This window comes from Triticum urartu, chromosome 5A, assembly GCF_056163025.1.
Source record: "Triticum urartu cultivar PI428250 chromosome 5A, HENAU_Tu73, whole genome shotgun sequence".
NCBI classification, from domain to species: domain Eukaryota; kingdom Viridiplantae; phylum Streptophyta; class Magnoliopsida; order Poales; family Poaceae; genus Triticum; species Triticum urartu.
This window is the reverse complement of record NC_141877.1, coordinates 467,679,603-467,697,816: the sequence shown is the minus strand read 5'-3', so window position 1 is coordinate 467,697,816 and position 18,214 is coordinate 467,679,603. Positions and strand designations below refer to the sequence as shown.

At 48.4% G+C, this 18,214-nt stretch overlaps 2 protein-coding genes across 2 annotated transcripts; one reads left to right on the top strand and one right to left on the bottom strand.

Annotated features, from left to right (window-relative positions):
- Positions 1-416: 416 nt before the first annotated feature.
- Positions 417-3,305, top strand: LOC125531481 (uncharacterized). Its single transcript, XM_048695873.2, has 2 exons — positions 417-1,909; positions 2,953-3,305. The coding sequence occupies exon 1, from the start codon at positions 493-495 to the stop codon at positions 1,180-1,182; it is 690 nt and encodes a 229-aa protein (XP_048551830.1). The 5' UTR covers positions 417-492; the 3' UTR covers positions 1,183-1,909; positions 2,953-3,305.
- A 9,285-nt stretch (positions 3,306-12,590) lies between these two features.
- Positions 12,591-15,657, bottom strand: LOC147971995 (uncharacterized). Its single transcript, XM_087522904.1, has 2 exons — positions 13,173-15,657; positions 12,591-12,933 (listed from the first exon to the last, which is right to left on the bottom strand). Exon 1 carries the CDS (start codon positions 14,674-14,676, stop codon positions 13,270-13,272), a length of 1,407 nt encoding a protein of 468 aa, XP_087379030.1. The 5' UTR covers positions 14,677-15,657; the 3' UTR covers positions 12,591-12,933; positions 13,173-13,269.
- Positions 15,658-18,214: the final 2,557 nt, after the last annotated feature.

The window sequence follows — 18,214 nt, the reverse complement described above, 5'->3', positions numbered from 1 at the left end:
TTAAAAAAAGCTCTTCAACCTTCCGATTCCTTTTGTCCTCCATTGCTCGTGATCCCGATTTCTAGGGGTCGTGCTCTAAACCGATCCGCCAACGCAAAAAAAAGAGAAAAAAAAGTAAAGCTACATAGATACCAGGGATGTACATGACAGATAAAAAGCATCCGTAAATTGCGTTTAGCTAGTTTTAGCTAGCTGGATGGATAATTCATTTTTCCCGAAAAAAGAAGCTTTATTAAACACTTTTTTTTTAGAAACGCTTTCTTTTTGAAACTGAGAAACGCTTTTATTAAGTAAGTGGGCTTAAACGGGACATCCCTAGCGGCCCCCTAGCGGCCTCGGCCTCCTCGGCCGGCCCACACACGTCTGCTTATATAGAACGAAGTGTTCCAGAGTCTCCCTCAAGACCTAAAGTACAACGCGATCCCCTTACCGTTGTGCGCCGCCACCTCTCAAACCCTAATACCCGGAAAATTCGTTTCGTTTTCGCCGGTCATGGCCATGATTCAGTGCAATCCTTCTTCGTTCTGGCCGATCTTTCCCCTGTCCTCCTCCTCTGCTCGGTCTGCGGATCGTCCGGCTGCGGAGATCTCGTGGATGATGCTGGAGCGCTTCGTGTTCCGCAGGGACGACGACGGCTCCTTCCCGGACGAAGCGGCCGCGCCCATGCGGGCGAAGTCCATCACCTCCCTGGGAGATCCCTTCACCGTCGCCTTGCTCCCTGCCGCCCCTCCCGCCTTCTCCCGCCTCTACGTGCAGTGGCCGCGCGGTCCACGTGACTACGACGGGGAGGATACTGGAGCCGGACTCCTGGCGGCCCACCGGGACCTCCTCCTATTCAGCCTCACCTCCGAGGTGAGTCTCGACGACAGCAACATCGACTCGGACCCTTACCGGCAGGACTACTTCGTGTTCAATACCGCTGTAGGGGTTAAATCGCGGCTCAAACGGCTCCCAGCTTGCACTCTACCCATTGTGTTAAAACTGTGGGGCGATGATGTAACTATGGATCGCCAGTTCAACCGTGACACGATCGGAATATATCGCGCCAGGGATGACTTCATGGTGGTGCAGCTGGCCAAGTTTTCTGTTAAAGCAAAGAACAGTGCTATGGGAGCAGAACTCTGTGTCTTCCGCTCCCCTCTGCGGACTGATGGTTCTGATGTTGTTGCTAAGGGCATGTAGAATATTCTGAATCTGCCGATCCAACATACTAAGGAAGAATTCACCGACCTGACCCGGTGGTCAACCTATGTTACCATCATATCCAAGGACTGCATAATCTGGGTTGATTACCACCAAGGAGGTATCCTGTCCTACAAGCCATGTTATGGAGTAGAAACAACACGAAGTAGCGTCACATACAGCCGATTGCCTATCAACAATCGTCCTGAGGATTCTGTACCAAGTGGAGAGACCCTTGAGATGTACTGCAGTCTGTGTCACCGGTAAAGAGGGCAACCGCCTGAAGTTTGTTGACATTGCCCGTGAAGATGGTGCCTTTTTTGGCCCGCTCGCTCCTGGTTCTAGTTTCACCATCACCTGCTATACTCTTGCATCATCAGAAGATAATGGCTGGCACAAAGAGGCGGTGATTACGTCTCAAAAATTTCGGTATCTTGCTTGCCGTAATCGTCGTGTCCCCCACAATGCTGTGCCCATGTTCCCTCTTGTGAATAGGGACGAGCCCAATCTCATACACTTCATCGTTTCTGAGCCGAGGGATAATGTTGACAAGCTTTCGGTCGTTGTTATTGATGTCATCAACGAGACAATAGTTTCAGTTTCTCCATATATTCATGGAGAGGAAGACCTCTGCGGTGAAGATGCAGACATGGTCAAGCACAGGTGCCGGATTCTGCAGTCCTTTCTCCCAGTCAGTTCTCAAACTTGTTCTCGTCTGTTTTCAAAGGTATTAATTTTACATCTCACATGTTTATTTTTGCAGTGTGTATTAATTACTAAATACTGGCTCTTGCTATTGTTGGCTTTGTTACTGAGCTAGCTTCTCCTCTGCTATTCTAGAATTAAATGTCAAACCTTTATCTGCTATTGTGCAACGAAACTCAAGTTTATGATAATGATAATATGGTGGTTGCATATAGAATTGAGTTCTTGTTAAATATAGCTTCGTTGCTAGATCAAGATAAGGGTTTAGCTAAAGTATAGGTAGGTTCGTTCAGGAAGATTCAGGTATACGATTGATGCTGCTACATGTGCATTTATTGACTCACAGGAAACCTGAAAGCGTAAATGTAATACCGTAATAACACCACCATCACATAACATTTATTCATGAATTTACAAAATACTAAAGTATGGATTAGTTTGCAATCCGGTGTTTGTGCAGTGTCTACTTTTTCTGCACGGTCCTTTCGCCCCATCAAATATTTAGTTGTGAACAATGCTTGCTACTGCGTGTCAGCTGTTGCTTGTTTTGGCAACTGTTAATTACTGGGTGACCAACATCGCAGAATCTAGGCATGTGTGGATGCGCCATTAGTGACCTGCAAAGGTACCTGCAAAATGTTATTTGAATAAGACAATAAATGTTCAGAACTAAACTAGGCCAGGTCAAAGAAGCATAAAGTTTTGCATACTGTTCTAGAGTTTTTAAGTTAATAAAGTGATTTCATTACCAACACAATACCCGCAATCCATTGGTTTATAGTACTATTATTATGTAATAGAATCAGAAACAAACTACATTTTTTTGGAAATTAGTGGACTTGTGATTAAATTTGGGTAGAGAGCACCCGGAACTGTTTGTAGTTGGAATATTTTGTCGTTGAAACTTTCTGGCTACTTCTGTAATATCAGTGTTGGAACTAGCTTAAGATCGATGTTTGCCTTTTACTGATCGATGAGACGATCAGTAACTGTTCTCCTTACAATATGTGGCTATGGAAATAAACTATGTTTGCTAACAAACATTTGTTTGGTGACTGCTTTCAGGCACCGATCCATGCATAAGGAGGTGTAGGATTGAGCTGGAACGTTGAGAAGATGATCTGGATCTGGATGAGGACCATGTGCTGCTTGGATTGCTCAAGTTATTATTTAATTTTGAGTTTCAATCTGCCTTGCGTACTTCAGTTTCAGTATTATTTGGTAGTTCTGCAGACTTTATTCCCCAGTTTGTGACTTATTTTCAGTTGTGTTTTGTATTATCCGGTAAGAGACTTATAATCATTCACTGAATCTCTGTGATGTTTGTTTCGTCTATGTATAAAAAATTCGAACCCCTGTTGCTAGGTATCATGTTATGCTACTAAATCTGCTATGTAGTCAGAACCAACTATTCTCCATTGCGATGATACGCAACATTTACTAATTTAGTTGATTGTCCGTGCGTTGCAACTGTCCTTTATATAACCCCCTGCGCATTGTTGCGGGAACTTTTAGCAATGAACATATCAAAAATGAAATTAGAATGTTCGAATGGTACAGCACCACATTTAACCTAGAGACTATCCCCTTAAATGCACAATGCAAGACCTTTTTAACAGCTTTCAAAACGGTCTTACATCGTGGGACAGAGAGAGTATGGGTTAACAAACTTGATTCATCATTTAAAATATGTTAAGTTTGACCCCAAATTATATTCCCCTCATTTGTCCGGAAATTGCTTTTGGAGGTCGAGCTTGGCGAATGCAAAAATTCAAAATTAGTGGAAATTCATATTTTTATATTTCAAAAGTTCTAGAATTTATTTACAGATATAGATGAAATCATAATGCACAAGTGTGCAAATTTTTAGGATGAAATACATTGAAATAAGGGTAGTGCAAAATAACAAAAAAAAAACAAAAACAAATCTGAGGCATTTTACCACATGATACTATTCATCCTCCTGACCATGAATTTGTCTTTTTTGTATAGGTTGAAATGTATTTCATCCTGAAATTTTATACACAACCACCTCACATCCTTGTTTACTTTACAATTTTTTCAAAACTTTTTAAACTGAAAATTTGAGTTTTGCAGAAATTCAGCCTCTATGGAGGCCTAGATCCAAAACGCGTCATTTCATTTGTTCTACTGCACAACAATTGTTTACACAGAAAAATTAACCACTTTTTTTCAAGCTTATTTCTTTGCCTCGTCGACATCCAAAAATATGAGCAGTCACGCCGACAATGAAACCGCATTGCATAGCAAATATCCATTTCTGTGCCCAGACTCATCTGCATCCGGTGAAGAGAAAATTCACAAAAAATACTAACTTTTCTAAGAAAATCCGATTTTCATTTTCTTTTGCATGGAAGGTAATTTGGTGCGTGAGGTATGCTCCAAATTTCAGATCATTTGGTTATATGAGTAGCTCTCATAAAAAAAGGACATTGAATCAGAACAATACATGAACAATAAACTTTTTCACAGACTTCAAATTTGTCTTTTTTGTCGAGAGCTACTCAAATGTCCAAATGATCTGAAATTTGGAACACACCTCACACACCAAATTATCTTCCATGCAAAATAAGTTAAGATTTTTTTTCAGTTTTTCTAGTATTTTTTTGAATTTTCCATACATCGCGGGTATAGCTGAACCTGGGCACTGAATCGTCTTGTCTCATTGTGTAGATGCTTCTCTACCCTTTCCTTTTTACTAGATGACTCATTGCGCCAATGGCGCAAAAAGCATCGGCCAGCCAGGTTTTGAAAGCATGTGTATGTGATAGTTTAATTCATATATATGATGGTAGATAAAGGGAAAACAATGATATTGCTTGATGACAGCATATATTGATCTCGTAGTGTTGATATATACTGTTCTAAGAAATTTACAATGAGCATAAGCAAATAAAAAGTATATAGAGTTTTAAGAGAACCCAATGCTAAGAAATTTACAATGAGCATAAGCAAATAGAAAATACATAGTGTTTTAGCTGATACATAGTATTGGCGCATCATATAGATGGTTGTAGTTATGAGCCCATGATCATCGGGCAGAGCCATTGATACATATGCCAAAGTCGGTTGACCATCACTTGGAAGAAGAAAGCAAATAAGGAAAAGTGCATAGCAAAAGGCGACACAGAAGAATTTCAGAAGATGCAACATATATAAATTACATTGGTTTTAGATAGTACAATAGATCCCATATTTATACATGACCAGAGAGTAGTCTGAAAAGGAGACAGTTCCTAAAGTGAAGCTGTAAGCATAGAGCTTCATATTTTATTTAGATAAACCAGTAGACTAAACATAGTAACCAGACTGGTTCTTGCTAAGAAGAAGCAAGCCTTCGTGGTGAAGCTATGCATATAGAGCTTCACATGTTGACCAGATAGCTCAGCAGGTTGGACAACATGCTCATGGGGATCGCACATAGTGACCATAGTCATCATCCATGTCTTGATGATAGTATTCATCAGTTTCATCACCAGAAACGCCACTGTAGACTGGATCTGCCACATCGTCTGAGTACATGCCTTTTTCCTCTAGTGAGACACGTGCAGTAGATGTAGTGTTTTGAAGTGCAACAACTGCATCATGAATCTCTAGAATAGCCTGCCTGAAATGAAAAAGAGACACTGAGGAAACATGGTCCAAGGCAATGGCAGCAAGACCATGAATTTTGTTTGATGCATCATGCACTTCTTCCAGATAGTTGGATGCTTCTCTAGTTATCTGTTTGATAGTTTGGTTGCGCTGGTTGATTTCTTCTATTTATTCTAACAGCCTTCCTGATACTCCTTCGTGTGCCTGTTTCTGCTGTTGCAGCTGGTAGTAGTTATAGTCAACAAACACCTTGCTCTCACTGGTTTGCATATATTCAATGGCTCATTCGGCTGCAGAATTCATTGATGTCCTCCCATCCACACATATGGGGCTTGACAGTCTAACCCGGCGTGCTGAAGCTTGGAAACATTCTTTTGTACGGTAATTCAACCTGTGATCTATATCCTCTCTGCTCAAGCAGCCGCACATGGTAGACTGGTTTGGGGAGGCCGAGCTTCTGAAACATTACTTCAGCAAGAGGATGTTTTTGGAAAGATAGACCGAGGGGGCTGGTAGAAAGCACAAATACAGTGTGCATTAAGAATAACGAGGGAGGCCTTGGAATGGACACGCAACAAGAATCTAACATTCCTTTAGCAAGCTAACAATGAAAAGAAGGTACAATATCATGAAGATATGAACAGAGCCAAGTAGTAAAATTAGTTTACGAAGAGAACAGTATCCACACACACAGAAATCAACAGTTTCTAGATAGCCTAGGCATAGCACAAGAGTCAACCATGTGGCTTTTTTGAATGGGATAAAGCAGATTGACAAAGACCATGCTAAACATTTCAGAACTAATTAAGGGCATTAAAGCATATATCCTACTGGCCTTATGCAAATATAGTATTTATAGCTATATGGCATCACAGAAAACATATTCAAAAGCATATCGGAAGGAATTGAACATGTCTTAGCAGGCATGAACTACGAACGGAGCTGGATCTGGATCTGGAACAGAGGAATATACAGTTGTGCCAAACATATAAAAAAACACTCCCTACGGTATTAAGGTCCCATGTTAACAAAAGATCGACAGTCAACACCAAACCTTTATGTCCATGAAATGCAAAAGGGATAACCTTTTGACTGATTAGGGTTAAAGTGAACTAACATGTAGTGATGGTTTGTATGAGCAATATATTTTCATTAAATTGTCCAGATAGATGCACACACCTCAAGAAAAATAGCAAGGAGAGACTAATCACCTGGTCTGAGCAGATAGACAGGTTCATATTTGATCGATATCTCGCCCTGCAGTCCAGAGGGTGACAGATGATGTTGGAATTACCATGATATAAAAATATTTGTGGATAAGGATTGTAATTGTTTTTCATCCAAGAGTCCTTGGATATTTTACTTCTAAAAAGGAAATAGAACATACTGCCTCAGTCCTGCTATTAACATTCAAATGGTAGTTCAATACCTCAAGATACTTAAATTAGGTTTCATCAGCAGGCACGAAACTGTCCAACATATATCTCATCAATAATCTCTAAACAGATATGACCAAGGATCAGACTTTTCAGTTACAATGAGAAAATCCTAACAAAAAGATAAATTTTAGCATCACCAAGGATATTTTGTAGGCTTACATGTAAAATCAGACCCTTTGCCAGTAAATAAGGTGGTATTACTCTATCCAATACAAACCTGATAGCTGGGGGCACCTGAAAAATAAGATGTAACAGACCAAAACACCATGTTTTCTCCATAGGGAACACATTGTATCCAAATAAGAGAAAGAGAGAAGTTTCTCCATGATATGACAAAGTGATAGCATGTTCAAAAAAGAATATTTTTATCACACTAAAAATAAAAAGAATGTGAGATGCATACAGGATGCAAAAATGGAGAACAGATAATCAGATACTACATCCAACATCTCTGCATTTGAACGAAGTGTTTTTGGATGGTCCAGCTCATATTCATAAACAAAAAAGAGCTACTTCTGTCAGATATACAAACACATCGTCGAAATAGATATAACCAAAAATTAGTTTGCACATGCTGAAAAAGATGCATCTTCACTTAGCTGGAAGGTACTTATTATACATGAAAAAGATACTCTGGAATATCACACACTTTGCTCAGCAGGAGGTACTTATTATACATCCAAAACTAAAGGTTACCGATTAGCATACAAGGAACTTGAAAAAATGGCAAATCTTCAACGATATATAATGCTTGCCAAAAAAATCCATGCATTCCTGTAACTGGATCATGATAAATCAAATACCTTTTATGTTTACCTCCATGGTCTGAGCTACCTGAATGTTCAGAACCTGGTTAAATTGGCATAACCCCATCCCTAAAATCAAGACACAAAAACCAGGGTTCCAAAGTAAATTAGAGTCGCTGTCGAGCACGAGAATTAGTTTGTATCTTAGATCACCAATTTCGACAGAACAATACTCTGCTTAAAAGCAATGACCACTACCAATTGGAAATGCACACAATAATCTCAGGGGGGACTACTACCAATCTGAAAATGATAATTTCTTCTGGTCTCTGGCATCGGGTGTGCTTCCATAAGTCATTAGTGAATCGCTAAGCTGGTTATTGTAGATTTGTAACAACCTATACAACATTCCTTTAGTTCACAATGGACCAATTTTTTGCCGACGTACAATCTATTGGCCACACTTTCTAGCACACTTATTCCAACTGAAGCCAGCTCCTGCTTGAGTGAATACTAATAGTTCTAAGAAGATAAACCACACATTGAATTGGTTCTAATTAGATCCTCTGAAAGATGCAAGCAGCTAGAGTACCTTAGTCCATAGGAGTCCTGGAACTGGGTCACAAGTTCTTCAGTAAACTGGATCAGTGAGAATATTAATTGAGTCGTTGCTCAAGGTGATCCTGCTAAGTACGAACTGAAACATTTGAGGATCCCAGTGAAACATCACCATATATATACATCCCTGCAAAATCTGTACAATATGTAGTTAGCAGCCGCTGGTACTATGCAGTGAACAAATAAATAATCAACCTATTCCAATGTTGCATGAAGCATATTTTATGGTTGTAGTTTTAATGAAAAGGCTAAGCAAACATAGTTGAACCCAACCAATTTTTGTTGAGAAAAACTGTGTTCCCTAGAGCATATAAACTGCAGATTGAGACATCCAGAGGATTATGTGCTGCATGAAAACCTTGATTCCGAACACAGAGTTGGTGTACTGACCCTAAAAATACAAAATAAAGACATGAATATCGGTATGTGATACATTTCTGGTTAGAGTTCCAGGCTCAAATAAGCTGCAATTCTTAATAAATGTGAAGTTAAATTCATATCCTTTGAAAAAAATAGTAGAAATCCATATCGGTTCCCATTCCATTTCTCTTCATTTCTTCTGAAGCTTTCCAAAACGCTACCCGTCACCCAAATTTCAACCTCACCTCTCATGGACAGTTAAAGCTGGTAAATGGAGAAAGAAGCTTGCAACGGGGCCTTCCAAGATAATATTTCACCGAATATACACCATTTAGAAAGAAGATGAGAAGACAAACTGATCTTTATCTCCTCTTATAGAATCTGTAAACTCAGTGGAGAGCATAATGTTCATAAATAGCATCATCCAGCACCTAACCCTCTTGGGAGCATTTGAACAGATAGTTACAAAATTCAATCACATTTGATTGTAATACCAAAAACATTCATAGATGATCTATCAAAACCAGATCCATGAAATTCAGTTACAAATTTCTATGACGTGAGGCATTGGCATTTATATCTAAGACAAAATGTGTTAAAAGTGGATGTTAAATTCAGACCTTATCAATGCAGGGTGTGAATCCCGAACAGCAAACACGATTTGCAAGCATAAAAAGAAACAAATAATCTTTAGATTCTCTCTTGCAGAACAGTAAAATAATAACAATTTGATTCTTGGACAACTCCTTCCACCAAATCACATTCAGGCTCTCCACTCTCAAATCCTCCTTCTGGGGCCTAAGATTTGGAGGGCTGCATCTCAGGTTCTCAAACAGAGAATAGAGCAAGTAGAAACCAATCCAATCCAATCCTCCTGCAGCAGAGAGGGAGTTGCACGAGCGCGAACACGAACAGAGCACAACAAGTTGAGTCGTATATCTCTCACACAGTTTACATTGGCCTCGATGGGCTTATATCGAGGGAGTACACAGAGGGAGAGAGAGAGTACAACGGCACCCATGACATGCAGGGCGTGCGGGCGCACGTAGGCGCATGAAGTGCGTGGACAGTTTGGCCTAGCTAGAGACCCGGCGAAGTGGGTTAGCCACCTGGGAGCTGATGTAGACGTGCGGTCGAACACCCCCACCCCCCCCCCCCCCCCCCCCCCCCGCAGCCGAAACATGGGGTTCGCCGATGTTTGAGGCTGGACCGAAAATCGTTGAAGATGCGTGTCGGCAGCCCCTTGGTGACGATGTCCGCAAACTGGGAGCTTGTAGGGACGTGAAGAACGCGTAGCTCGCCCAACATGACGCGTTCACGAACGAAGTGGAGATCTATCTCAATGTGCTTCGTTCGTTGGTGTTGCACCGGGTTGCTGGACATGTAGACGGCGCTGATGTTGTCGCAGTAGACCACTGTAGCTCGCGTGGGAGGCTGATGAAGTTCACCGAGTAGTTGGCGTAGCCACACGGCCTCGGCGACGGCGTTTGCCACGGCACGGTACTCGGCCTCGGCACTAGACCGAGAGATGGTACTCTGCCGCTTCGACGACCACGTGAGAAGGTTGCCGCCCAAAAAGATGCAGAAGCCGGAGGTCGACTTGCGCGTGTCAGGGCAACCTGCCCAGTCGGCGTCGGAGTAGGCAATGAGCTCGGTGGAGGTATCCCGATGGAGCTGGAGCCCGAGGTGTGTCGTCCCTTGCAGGTACCGGAGGATGCGTTTGACGAGCTGAAAGTGGCAGTCGCGCGGCGCATGCATGAACAAGCAACACTGCTGGACGGCGTAAGAGAGATCGGGGCGTGTCAACGTCAGGTACTGGAGTGCACCGGCCAGGCTGCGGTACAGCGATGGGTCGTGGAAGAGAGGCCCGGTGTCGGCGGAGAGCTTGGCGAGCGTGTCCACCGGCGTCGAGAGCGGCTTGCAGTTGAGCATCCCGGCGCGGTCGAGGATCTCCAACGCATACTGCTCCTGTGATAAGAACAAGCCGCGCGCCGAGCTGGTGACGTTGATCCCGAGGAAGTGGTGGAGCGAGCCAAGGTCGGTCATCGCAAACTCGCGATGGAGCGCCCAGATGACGGTGTCGAGGACGGCGATGGAGCTGGCGGTGAGGATGATGTCGTCGACGTATAGCAGGAGGTAGGCGAGGTCCCCATCACGGAGGAGAATGAACAACGACGAGTCTGCCCGCGACGCGACAAAGCCGATGGAGAGCAGGTACGTGGTGAAGTGCGAGAACCACGCCCTCGGCGCCTGCTTGAGGCCGTAGAGGGAACGGCTCAGCCGACAGACATGCGAGGGTGAGGTAGCATCGACGAAGCCGGAAGGTTGGGTGCTGTAGACTGTCTCCATGAGGTGGCCGTGAAGGAAAGCGTTCTTGACGTCGAGTTGGTGGATGGGCCACCCCTTCCCAGTGGCGAGGCTGAGAACCGTGCGGATGGTCGCCGGCTTGACGACGGGACTGAATGTCTCGTCGTAGTCGACTCTAGCTCGTTGAGTGAAGCCGCGTAGGACCCATCGCGCCTTGTAGCGAGCGAGCGAGCCGTCGGAGTGGAACTTGTGCCGGAAGATCCACTTGCCCGTGACGACGTTGGTACCTGCGGACGCGACACTAAACTCCAAGTGTTATTCCGCATCAGTGCATCATACTCTTCTTTCATGACGTTGTACCAATTGGGGTCTCGAAGAGCAACCCGGAAGGAAGAAGGGATGGGACTGATGGTGGTCGGGGGCGAAGTGGAGGTGGTGAAGGCCTTGGGCTGCGCAAATCCGGTTTTGGCTCGTGTGCGCATGCGGTGGAGGTTGACTGGAGGCCTAACTGGGATGGCACGAGGAGGCAACACGGGGCCAGGTGGAACGGCAGGAGACCCGTATGGTGTGGGCGTTGGAGACGGGCATGGCTCGTGTGCATGCGGGCTTGTGGGAGACGTGCATGGCTCGGGTGCATGCGTGCTAGTTGGGGACGTGGGTTCTGCATGGGAGTTAGGTGGCGTGGGATCTGCATGGCCCGGGGACGCGGGCGGTGGGGTGCGCGCATGGGAATGGGAGCGCGTGTGGGATCGGGGAGAGTTGGCATGTAGCGAGCGCAGAGGCAGGGATTGGGTGGGCGCGAGCGGTGATCCCGGAGCGGCAAGTGGGGTTGGTGCGGGTCCAGCGGAAGGGAGCGATGGGTTGGCGGACACCGGAAGCGGACGAGGCTGGTACGAGGTAGGTGCGGCACGGAAATCTGGGAAGGTTTCGGGGCTGAGATTTGCTGTGGACGTACGAGGCGCGTGGGAAGACGGTGTGTCGCCAGAGAAATAGGGGAAAACGCGTTCGTCAAAGATAACATGGCGGGCGATGATCACTTTGCGCGTAGAGAGGTCCAAGCAGCGGTACCCTTTGTGCTCGAGCGGGTACCCGAGAAAAACACACCGTGAGGAGCGAGGGGAGAGCTTGTGGGGGCTGGTTGCGATAGTGTTGGGAAAACATAAGCACCCAAAAACGCGCATGTGATCGTATGTGGGGTGTTTGCCGAGGAGACGATGATAAGGTGTCTCAAAGGCAATGGAAGAGCAAGGTCGCCGGTTAAGGGTGTATGTGGCGGCGTGGAGGGCCTCGACCCAGAACGCAGGGGGTAGATTAGCGTGGATGAGGAGAACGCGCAAGATATCGTTGGTAGTGCGGATAAGGCGCTCGGCCTTGCCGTTTTGCGGTGATGTGTGGGGGCACGAGAGACGGAAGGAGGCGCCATAGCGAGAGAAGAGATCACGGAGGGAGGTGGTAAGGAATTCACCCCCGTTGTCGCACTGCATGCATTGTATGGAGACGTGGAACTGAGTGAGGACATACGCATGGAAACGGTGAAGTACGTCGACGGTGTCGGATTTGTGGCGTAAGGGAAACGTCCAAGAGTAGTGTGAAAAATCATCTAATATCACTAAGTAATATTGAAAACCAGAAAAACTACTAGTTGGAGAGGTCCATAAATCACAGTGTATTAATTGAAAAGGAGCGCTAGTAAAGGAATGGGAATGAGAAAATGGCAGCCGTGGCTGCTTGCCTAGTTGGCATGCCGTACAAACGGAAGTGTTTGACACACCCTTATTACAGTTTGGAAGGAAATAAGTAGATAACATGGAAATGGTTTTATTGCTCGGATGCCCCAAGCGCTGGTGCCACACATCGCCACCGACGACAGTGAGAAGGGCTTGCACGTTGGTGTTGGAGAAGAAGGGGTAGAGGTCTCCACGGCTATTACACCTCATGATTATCTTGCGAGTGGCTAGGTCCTTCACCGAAAAACCGAACGGGTCAAATTCTATACTGCAAGAGTTGTCAATGGTAAAGCGACGAACAGAAATAAGGTTTTTGAGAATCATGGGGGAAACGAGGACGTCATTGAGAGAGCAGGAGGAGACTGTAGTAGAACCAACAGCAGTAACGGGTAAGCGAGACCCATCTCCAACGACAATACCAGAAGAATGACGCAAAGATGGGGAAGAAAACTTGGAAAGAGTGTGCGTCATACCGGTCACATGAGAGGAGGCTCCGGTGTGCAGGAACCACTCCTGGCCGCCGCCGCCGGCGTTGTGCTGCATAGACAGGTTTTGAAGAGCTGCGTAGAGCTAGTTGTACTGCTCCCATGAAGGCCCGCCCGTCGGCGGCGCAGCGGCCACCGGATAAGCCTGGTGTGGTGGCGGCGGGCGCGGGCCGAGAACGCCCGCGGCGTTGGGCACAGCCCATGTAGGACGAGGCGGGGTCAAGCCAGGGAGCATGGTGCCGTACAGGGCAAAGAAGCCAGAGAGCGGCGGACCTGGGGTTGGTGTAGAGGCGCCGCGCCCGGTCGAGGAACCAGCAGAGGAGGACGAGCCGCGGCCACGGCCACGGCCGCGGGAGCCAGGGTCGCCGGTCGGGGAGGCAGCGCCCCTTCTGCCCTTGTCTGCGGAGGAGCCCCGGTCCGCGGAGGAGCCCGAGGGAGCCCTGTCGGTGGAGGAGTTCGCGCCGCCGGCGATGGTGAGGGCGGTGGCAGTGGCCTCGGGGCGGCCGTCGAGGCGAGCGCGCTCATTAGCCGTGATTTCCTCCATGAGGAGCCGCGAGCGCGCCTGCACGAACGAGGGAAACGGCGTCTGCATCGGAAGGAGCGTCGCCATGATCTGAAATTTGCGGGAGAGCCCGCGGATCAGCTGGAGAGTCAGGGCCCGATCGGTGATGTGGTCGCCAACGTCCTCGAGCTCGTTGGCGAGGAACTTAAGCCGCCGACAGTACTCGGCGATGGACAGGTCCCCCTGGACCAGGTTGCGAAACTCCGCGCCGAGGATGACGGCGCGCCCCGCTTGGTGGTCGCGGAACAGCAGGTGCAGCTCGGACCAGATGTCGAACGCCGTGCTCTCCGGGGAGGCGACGACGTCCAGGAGCTCGTCGGCGACAACCCCATGGAACCACAGAATGACCGTGAGGTCGTCGTTGCGCCAAACCGCGCTCTGGCGAAGTGGTGCGGCGGGCTCGTCGAGGTGGGTCTGCACGTTATGGCGACGACAGATGCAGTAAAAGAGTTTGCGCCATTTGGTGTAGTTACCAGATTCCAACTCCAGCCGGGTTTGAAAGTGATGCGCGATGGATGCTGGGAGGCCGACGGAGGAGGACGAGCCGACGTCCGGCGGGGCCAGGTGGGGGAGCGTGGCGTTGTCGAGGCGCGGGACCGGAACACTCCCGGCGAGGCGAAGTTGAGTCGCGGCGGGCGGAGCAGAAGAAGATGCGGCGAGGTGGAGGCCGGGGGCCGCCGTGGAGGAGGAAGGAGGGGCAGCCTCGGGGATGGGCTCCTTGCCACGAACGACCGCGGGCGCGAGGCGTGGAGCGGGGGCCGCGGTGACCGCGACGGGGGCCGCAGGAGCCGCAGGGGAGTGCGGGACGGTGGCCGCGGTGACCGCGGTGGGCACGGCGACAGGGTCCGCGGCGAAGAGACGCCGGGCGGAGGGAGAGACGTAGGCAGACTCGAGGTCGGCAGAGCGGGAGCGATGAAGGAGTCGATCCATGGCGGAAGCAGAGATGAAGAAGAAGGATAGGAGGTGTCTGATACCAAGTTGAGTCGTATATCTCTCACATAGTTGACATTGGCCTCGATGGGCTTATATCGAGGGAGTACACAGAGGGAGAGAGAGAGAGTACAACGGCACCCCTGACATGCAGGGCGTGCGGGCGCACGTAGGCGCATGAAGTGCGTGGACAGTTTGGCCTAGCTAGAGACCCGGCGAAGTGGGTTAGCCACCTGGGAGCTGATGTAGACGTGCGGTCGAACACAACAGCCATCCCCGTGTGTGAGAAAGTTGAATCAGAGGACCAAATCGAATAGACAGACGCATGGAGGTGAAGAGGGACGGGAGGGCACCTTGACGAGCTCCGTGGCATCGGCGTCCCGAGAAGAAGCACACGGGCGGGGGACGTAGACCTCCTCTCCCTTGACGCCAATGCGAGGATCTTGTCGAGCGTGGCCGCCGCCGGCCGGCCTCCCTTCTCGGCTTCTTCCCGCGGTCTGGGCACGGGAGAGGAGTGGTAGATGGTGACGGGGACGATGAGGGAGATGCGAGCAGCATGAGGAGGCCGGCGGCATGGGCCCAGGGGCGAATTCCTCCTCTCCTCGAGCACCCGATCCACCCGCCATTTGTCTTCCTCCCTCATCTGGCCATGGACTCACCCTCGCCATCTCTATCAACCCGCTCCGCCGCCGCTTGGTGACCGAGCAGACCGAGAAGGGAGGGTTGTGGACAAAAGGCGGCGGCCGCACGCGAGGTGCGAGAGCATGGGAGGAGGGATGAGGCGGGGGAGCGGAGGCTCCATGGCGGCGGCTGGTTCGAGGCGGGGGAGTGGCGGACGCGGCGTCGGTAGCGACATGGTCGTGGTTGCGAGCATGGGGAAGGCGAGAAGGAGGGCGCGGTGGCGGCGGCAGGAGAGGAAGCGAGGGTCGCGGGGGAGACGCGGGTTTAGGTCAGCATGGGGAAGGGAAGGGGGCGCGGCGCTCGCTCGTTTTTCTCTCGCTCACTCGCTTCTCTGACTTCTCTACTCGCGCGATTCGCCCCTGCTTTCACCCGGACAGAAGCATGCACCCACCGTGTCGCTGCGAGGCTGGCCCGCGCGCAAGGCTGGCCCATGCGTCAGTTGCTCTAGCCCGATTACGCGGCGTGCAGAACAACAAGCGTTCCGATTTTCACCAGCGTGACAAAAAGTACGGTGACAATAGCCAGCGAGACAAATCGTGCGTGCAGGATCATTTTGACACAGGGAGGGCGCTGGAACGGCGGGTTGCGTAGGAGAGTTTATATGTTCAATATGTAGATTTTCCATTTTATGGAGGGCGTTGGGCATTTATCCAGTCTTAACATTTGCGAATGCACCTCTAGCCTGGGAAGAGAAACCCATATTTGACCAAGTTAAATGCAGGTCCAAATGTTATAACAAATAATGGTTGCCCAATATTAGCTTACATTACATTATTGACATCAAGGCTGAACAAGAAGGCAAAATTTCCATCTCCATAATTTCGAGAAGGCTTACCAACAAGAAGAAATGCTCATGGTTCTCAGTGAAGTCATACAAGAAAGGAAAAGATTTAAAGTTTGGAGCGATAGAAAGAAGATGACATATATTGGTTGATTAAGTAGGTAACGACATGGCTCTCTACTCCGCTCTCCCTGCTCACCCTCCTCTACCTTGCCGCATGGATCTCTGGCCCCGGCCGTGGTCCCGCTCGGCGATGGCTGGCAGCAGGTCTCCCGACACAGTGGCTCCCGTCAGCAGGCGTAGGTGATGCATTCACCGACAAATGAATGGTGCTCCCAAGCCGCTCACCTTCGACCGCTTCTGGATCTTGGCAGACGAGGCTGAGGAGATGAGGTCTCCTCCCATGGGTGGTGTGGTGGGAGGCTAGCTGGCTGGTGAGGTGCTCAGGGTGGAGCGGGTAGGCAATGTGGAGGCACTGCTGCCAGTTGAAGATTACGTCTTGGCGGTGTTTGAGCAGCGTGCTGTGCGTGCGGTAGGGGTGCCCTGTACTCGCATGACGTTCGCCCTCGGAGGTTGTGGGGTCTCGTCGGTCATCAAGGTTGGCCAGTGCTGAGTGGCCGCACCTGCAGGTGTCTTCTACGGATTTCTAGAGCCGCACCGCTGTTGGTTCCATTGATATCGTGGTTGTTGGTCAATGTTCGTATTCAGGGGCTCCCAGGTCGATTTTTTCTCCTTCGTCGGTCGATCCAGTGGTTCTTCCGCCCGCGTGGGGGGAGGGGGTGGGTGGGGGTGGGGATGCTTCAAGCTTCGAGGACGTCTGGGTCTTGGTTTGGCCAATCGCTGGCGCCGCCACTGCTGCAAGTGCAACTCCCTCCATCTGGGCCGGGGAGCATCAAGCCCAAGCTATTGGTTACAATGATTTAGTCAAAGGGCATGCTGACCCAACAGTTCAGAAGAAGAAGCGAAAGAAATTGAAGAAAAATGCTCCTCCTCCTACGACTGCAAAGTCTCCTGAACATTCTGATGCTCAGCTTACGAAAGAGATCTCCCCTGAGCCAGTAATTCCTTCACAACCCACTGCTCAAGTTACTGATGCACCTCCCTCACCAAGGCCAACTGAATCAGTGCATGTGGCCTCCTCTGTAAGAACTAAAAATCCATCACAGCATGTTGTTTCTGAAGATGGTGAAATCCTTCAGTCCGAGCCCCAAGTTTCTCCTGCTCGTGAAGAACCAAATGTTTTGGTTCCCCCCTCTGCACAACAACCAACCTACGAAGAACAACCTACTCTTGCTCCTGTCCCTCATTCGGCCTCTGTGCCCACTGAAAAAGAATCTGCTCCAACCGTTGTGCCTTCAGCTCCCTCTCAACTGCAGATTTCCATCGACACAACGAAACGAGTTTGTGAATATGGTTCGTCTGGGCATAAATCTATCTCTCCTCGTCTTACGGACTCTATAGTATATGGTGATGAAGTGATCTCAATCGAGGATGAATTCAAATATCCATTTCCTTGTGAAGAACTGCAGTTATTCTTGACTGGTGCTGGTGCCAAAGGATCGCTATTCAATCGGAATATGCACCCTCAATTCTTTGAAGAAAGTCCTTTCAATGGGCCACACACATTTGAATCGCCCCGTTTCTAGCTAGACCCAAGAACCAGCCATCTATTATTCTCGGATTCTCTATGACAGCAAGAAGATATTCCCTCATGAATTTCCGAATATCATTGTTATGAAGGGTATTGGTTGCTTTGATCAGCTGTTGCAAGATTTGGAAGATTTCTGCCTCACCAGTGTGTTTACTTTCGAACATCCGTGGAACCGAGAGATAATTCTTCGGTTCTATGCAACTTTATACATCTCTGGTGATGCAGCTGATAGTTCCAAATGGATCATGGAATGGATGACCGAAGGAAAACGTATCAAGTGCACCGCCAGGGATTTTGTTTCGCACTTTCATTTCCCTCACTTTGAGCATGGTAAAACTGAATTCCGAGTGCATAACATTGACGCCATTACTGATGATATGTTTCAGTGCACCATGGATAAGGAAAAGCTTCATGACTACAATGGT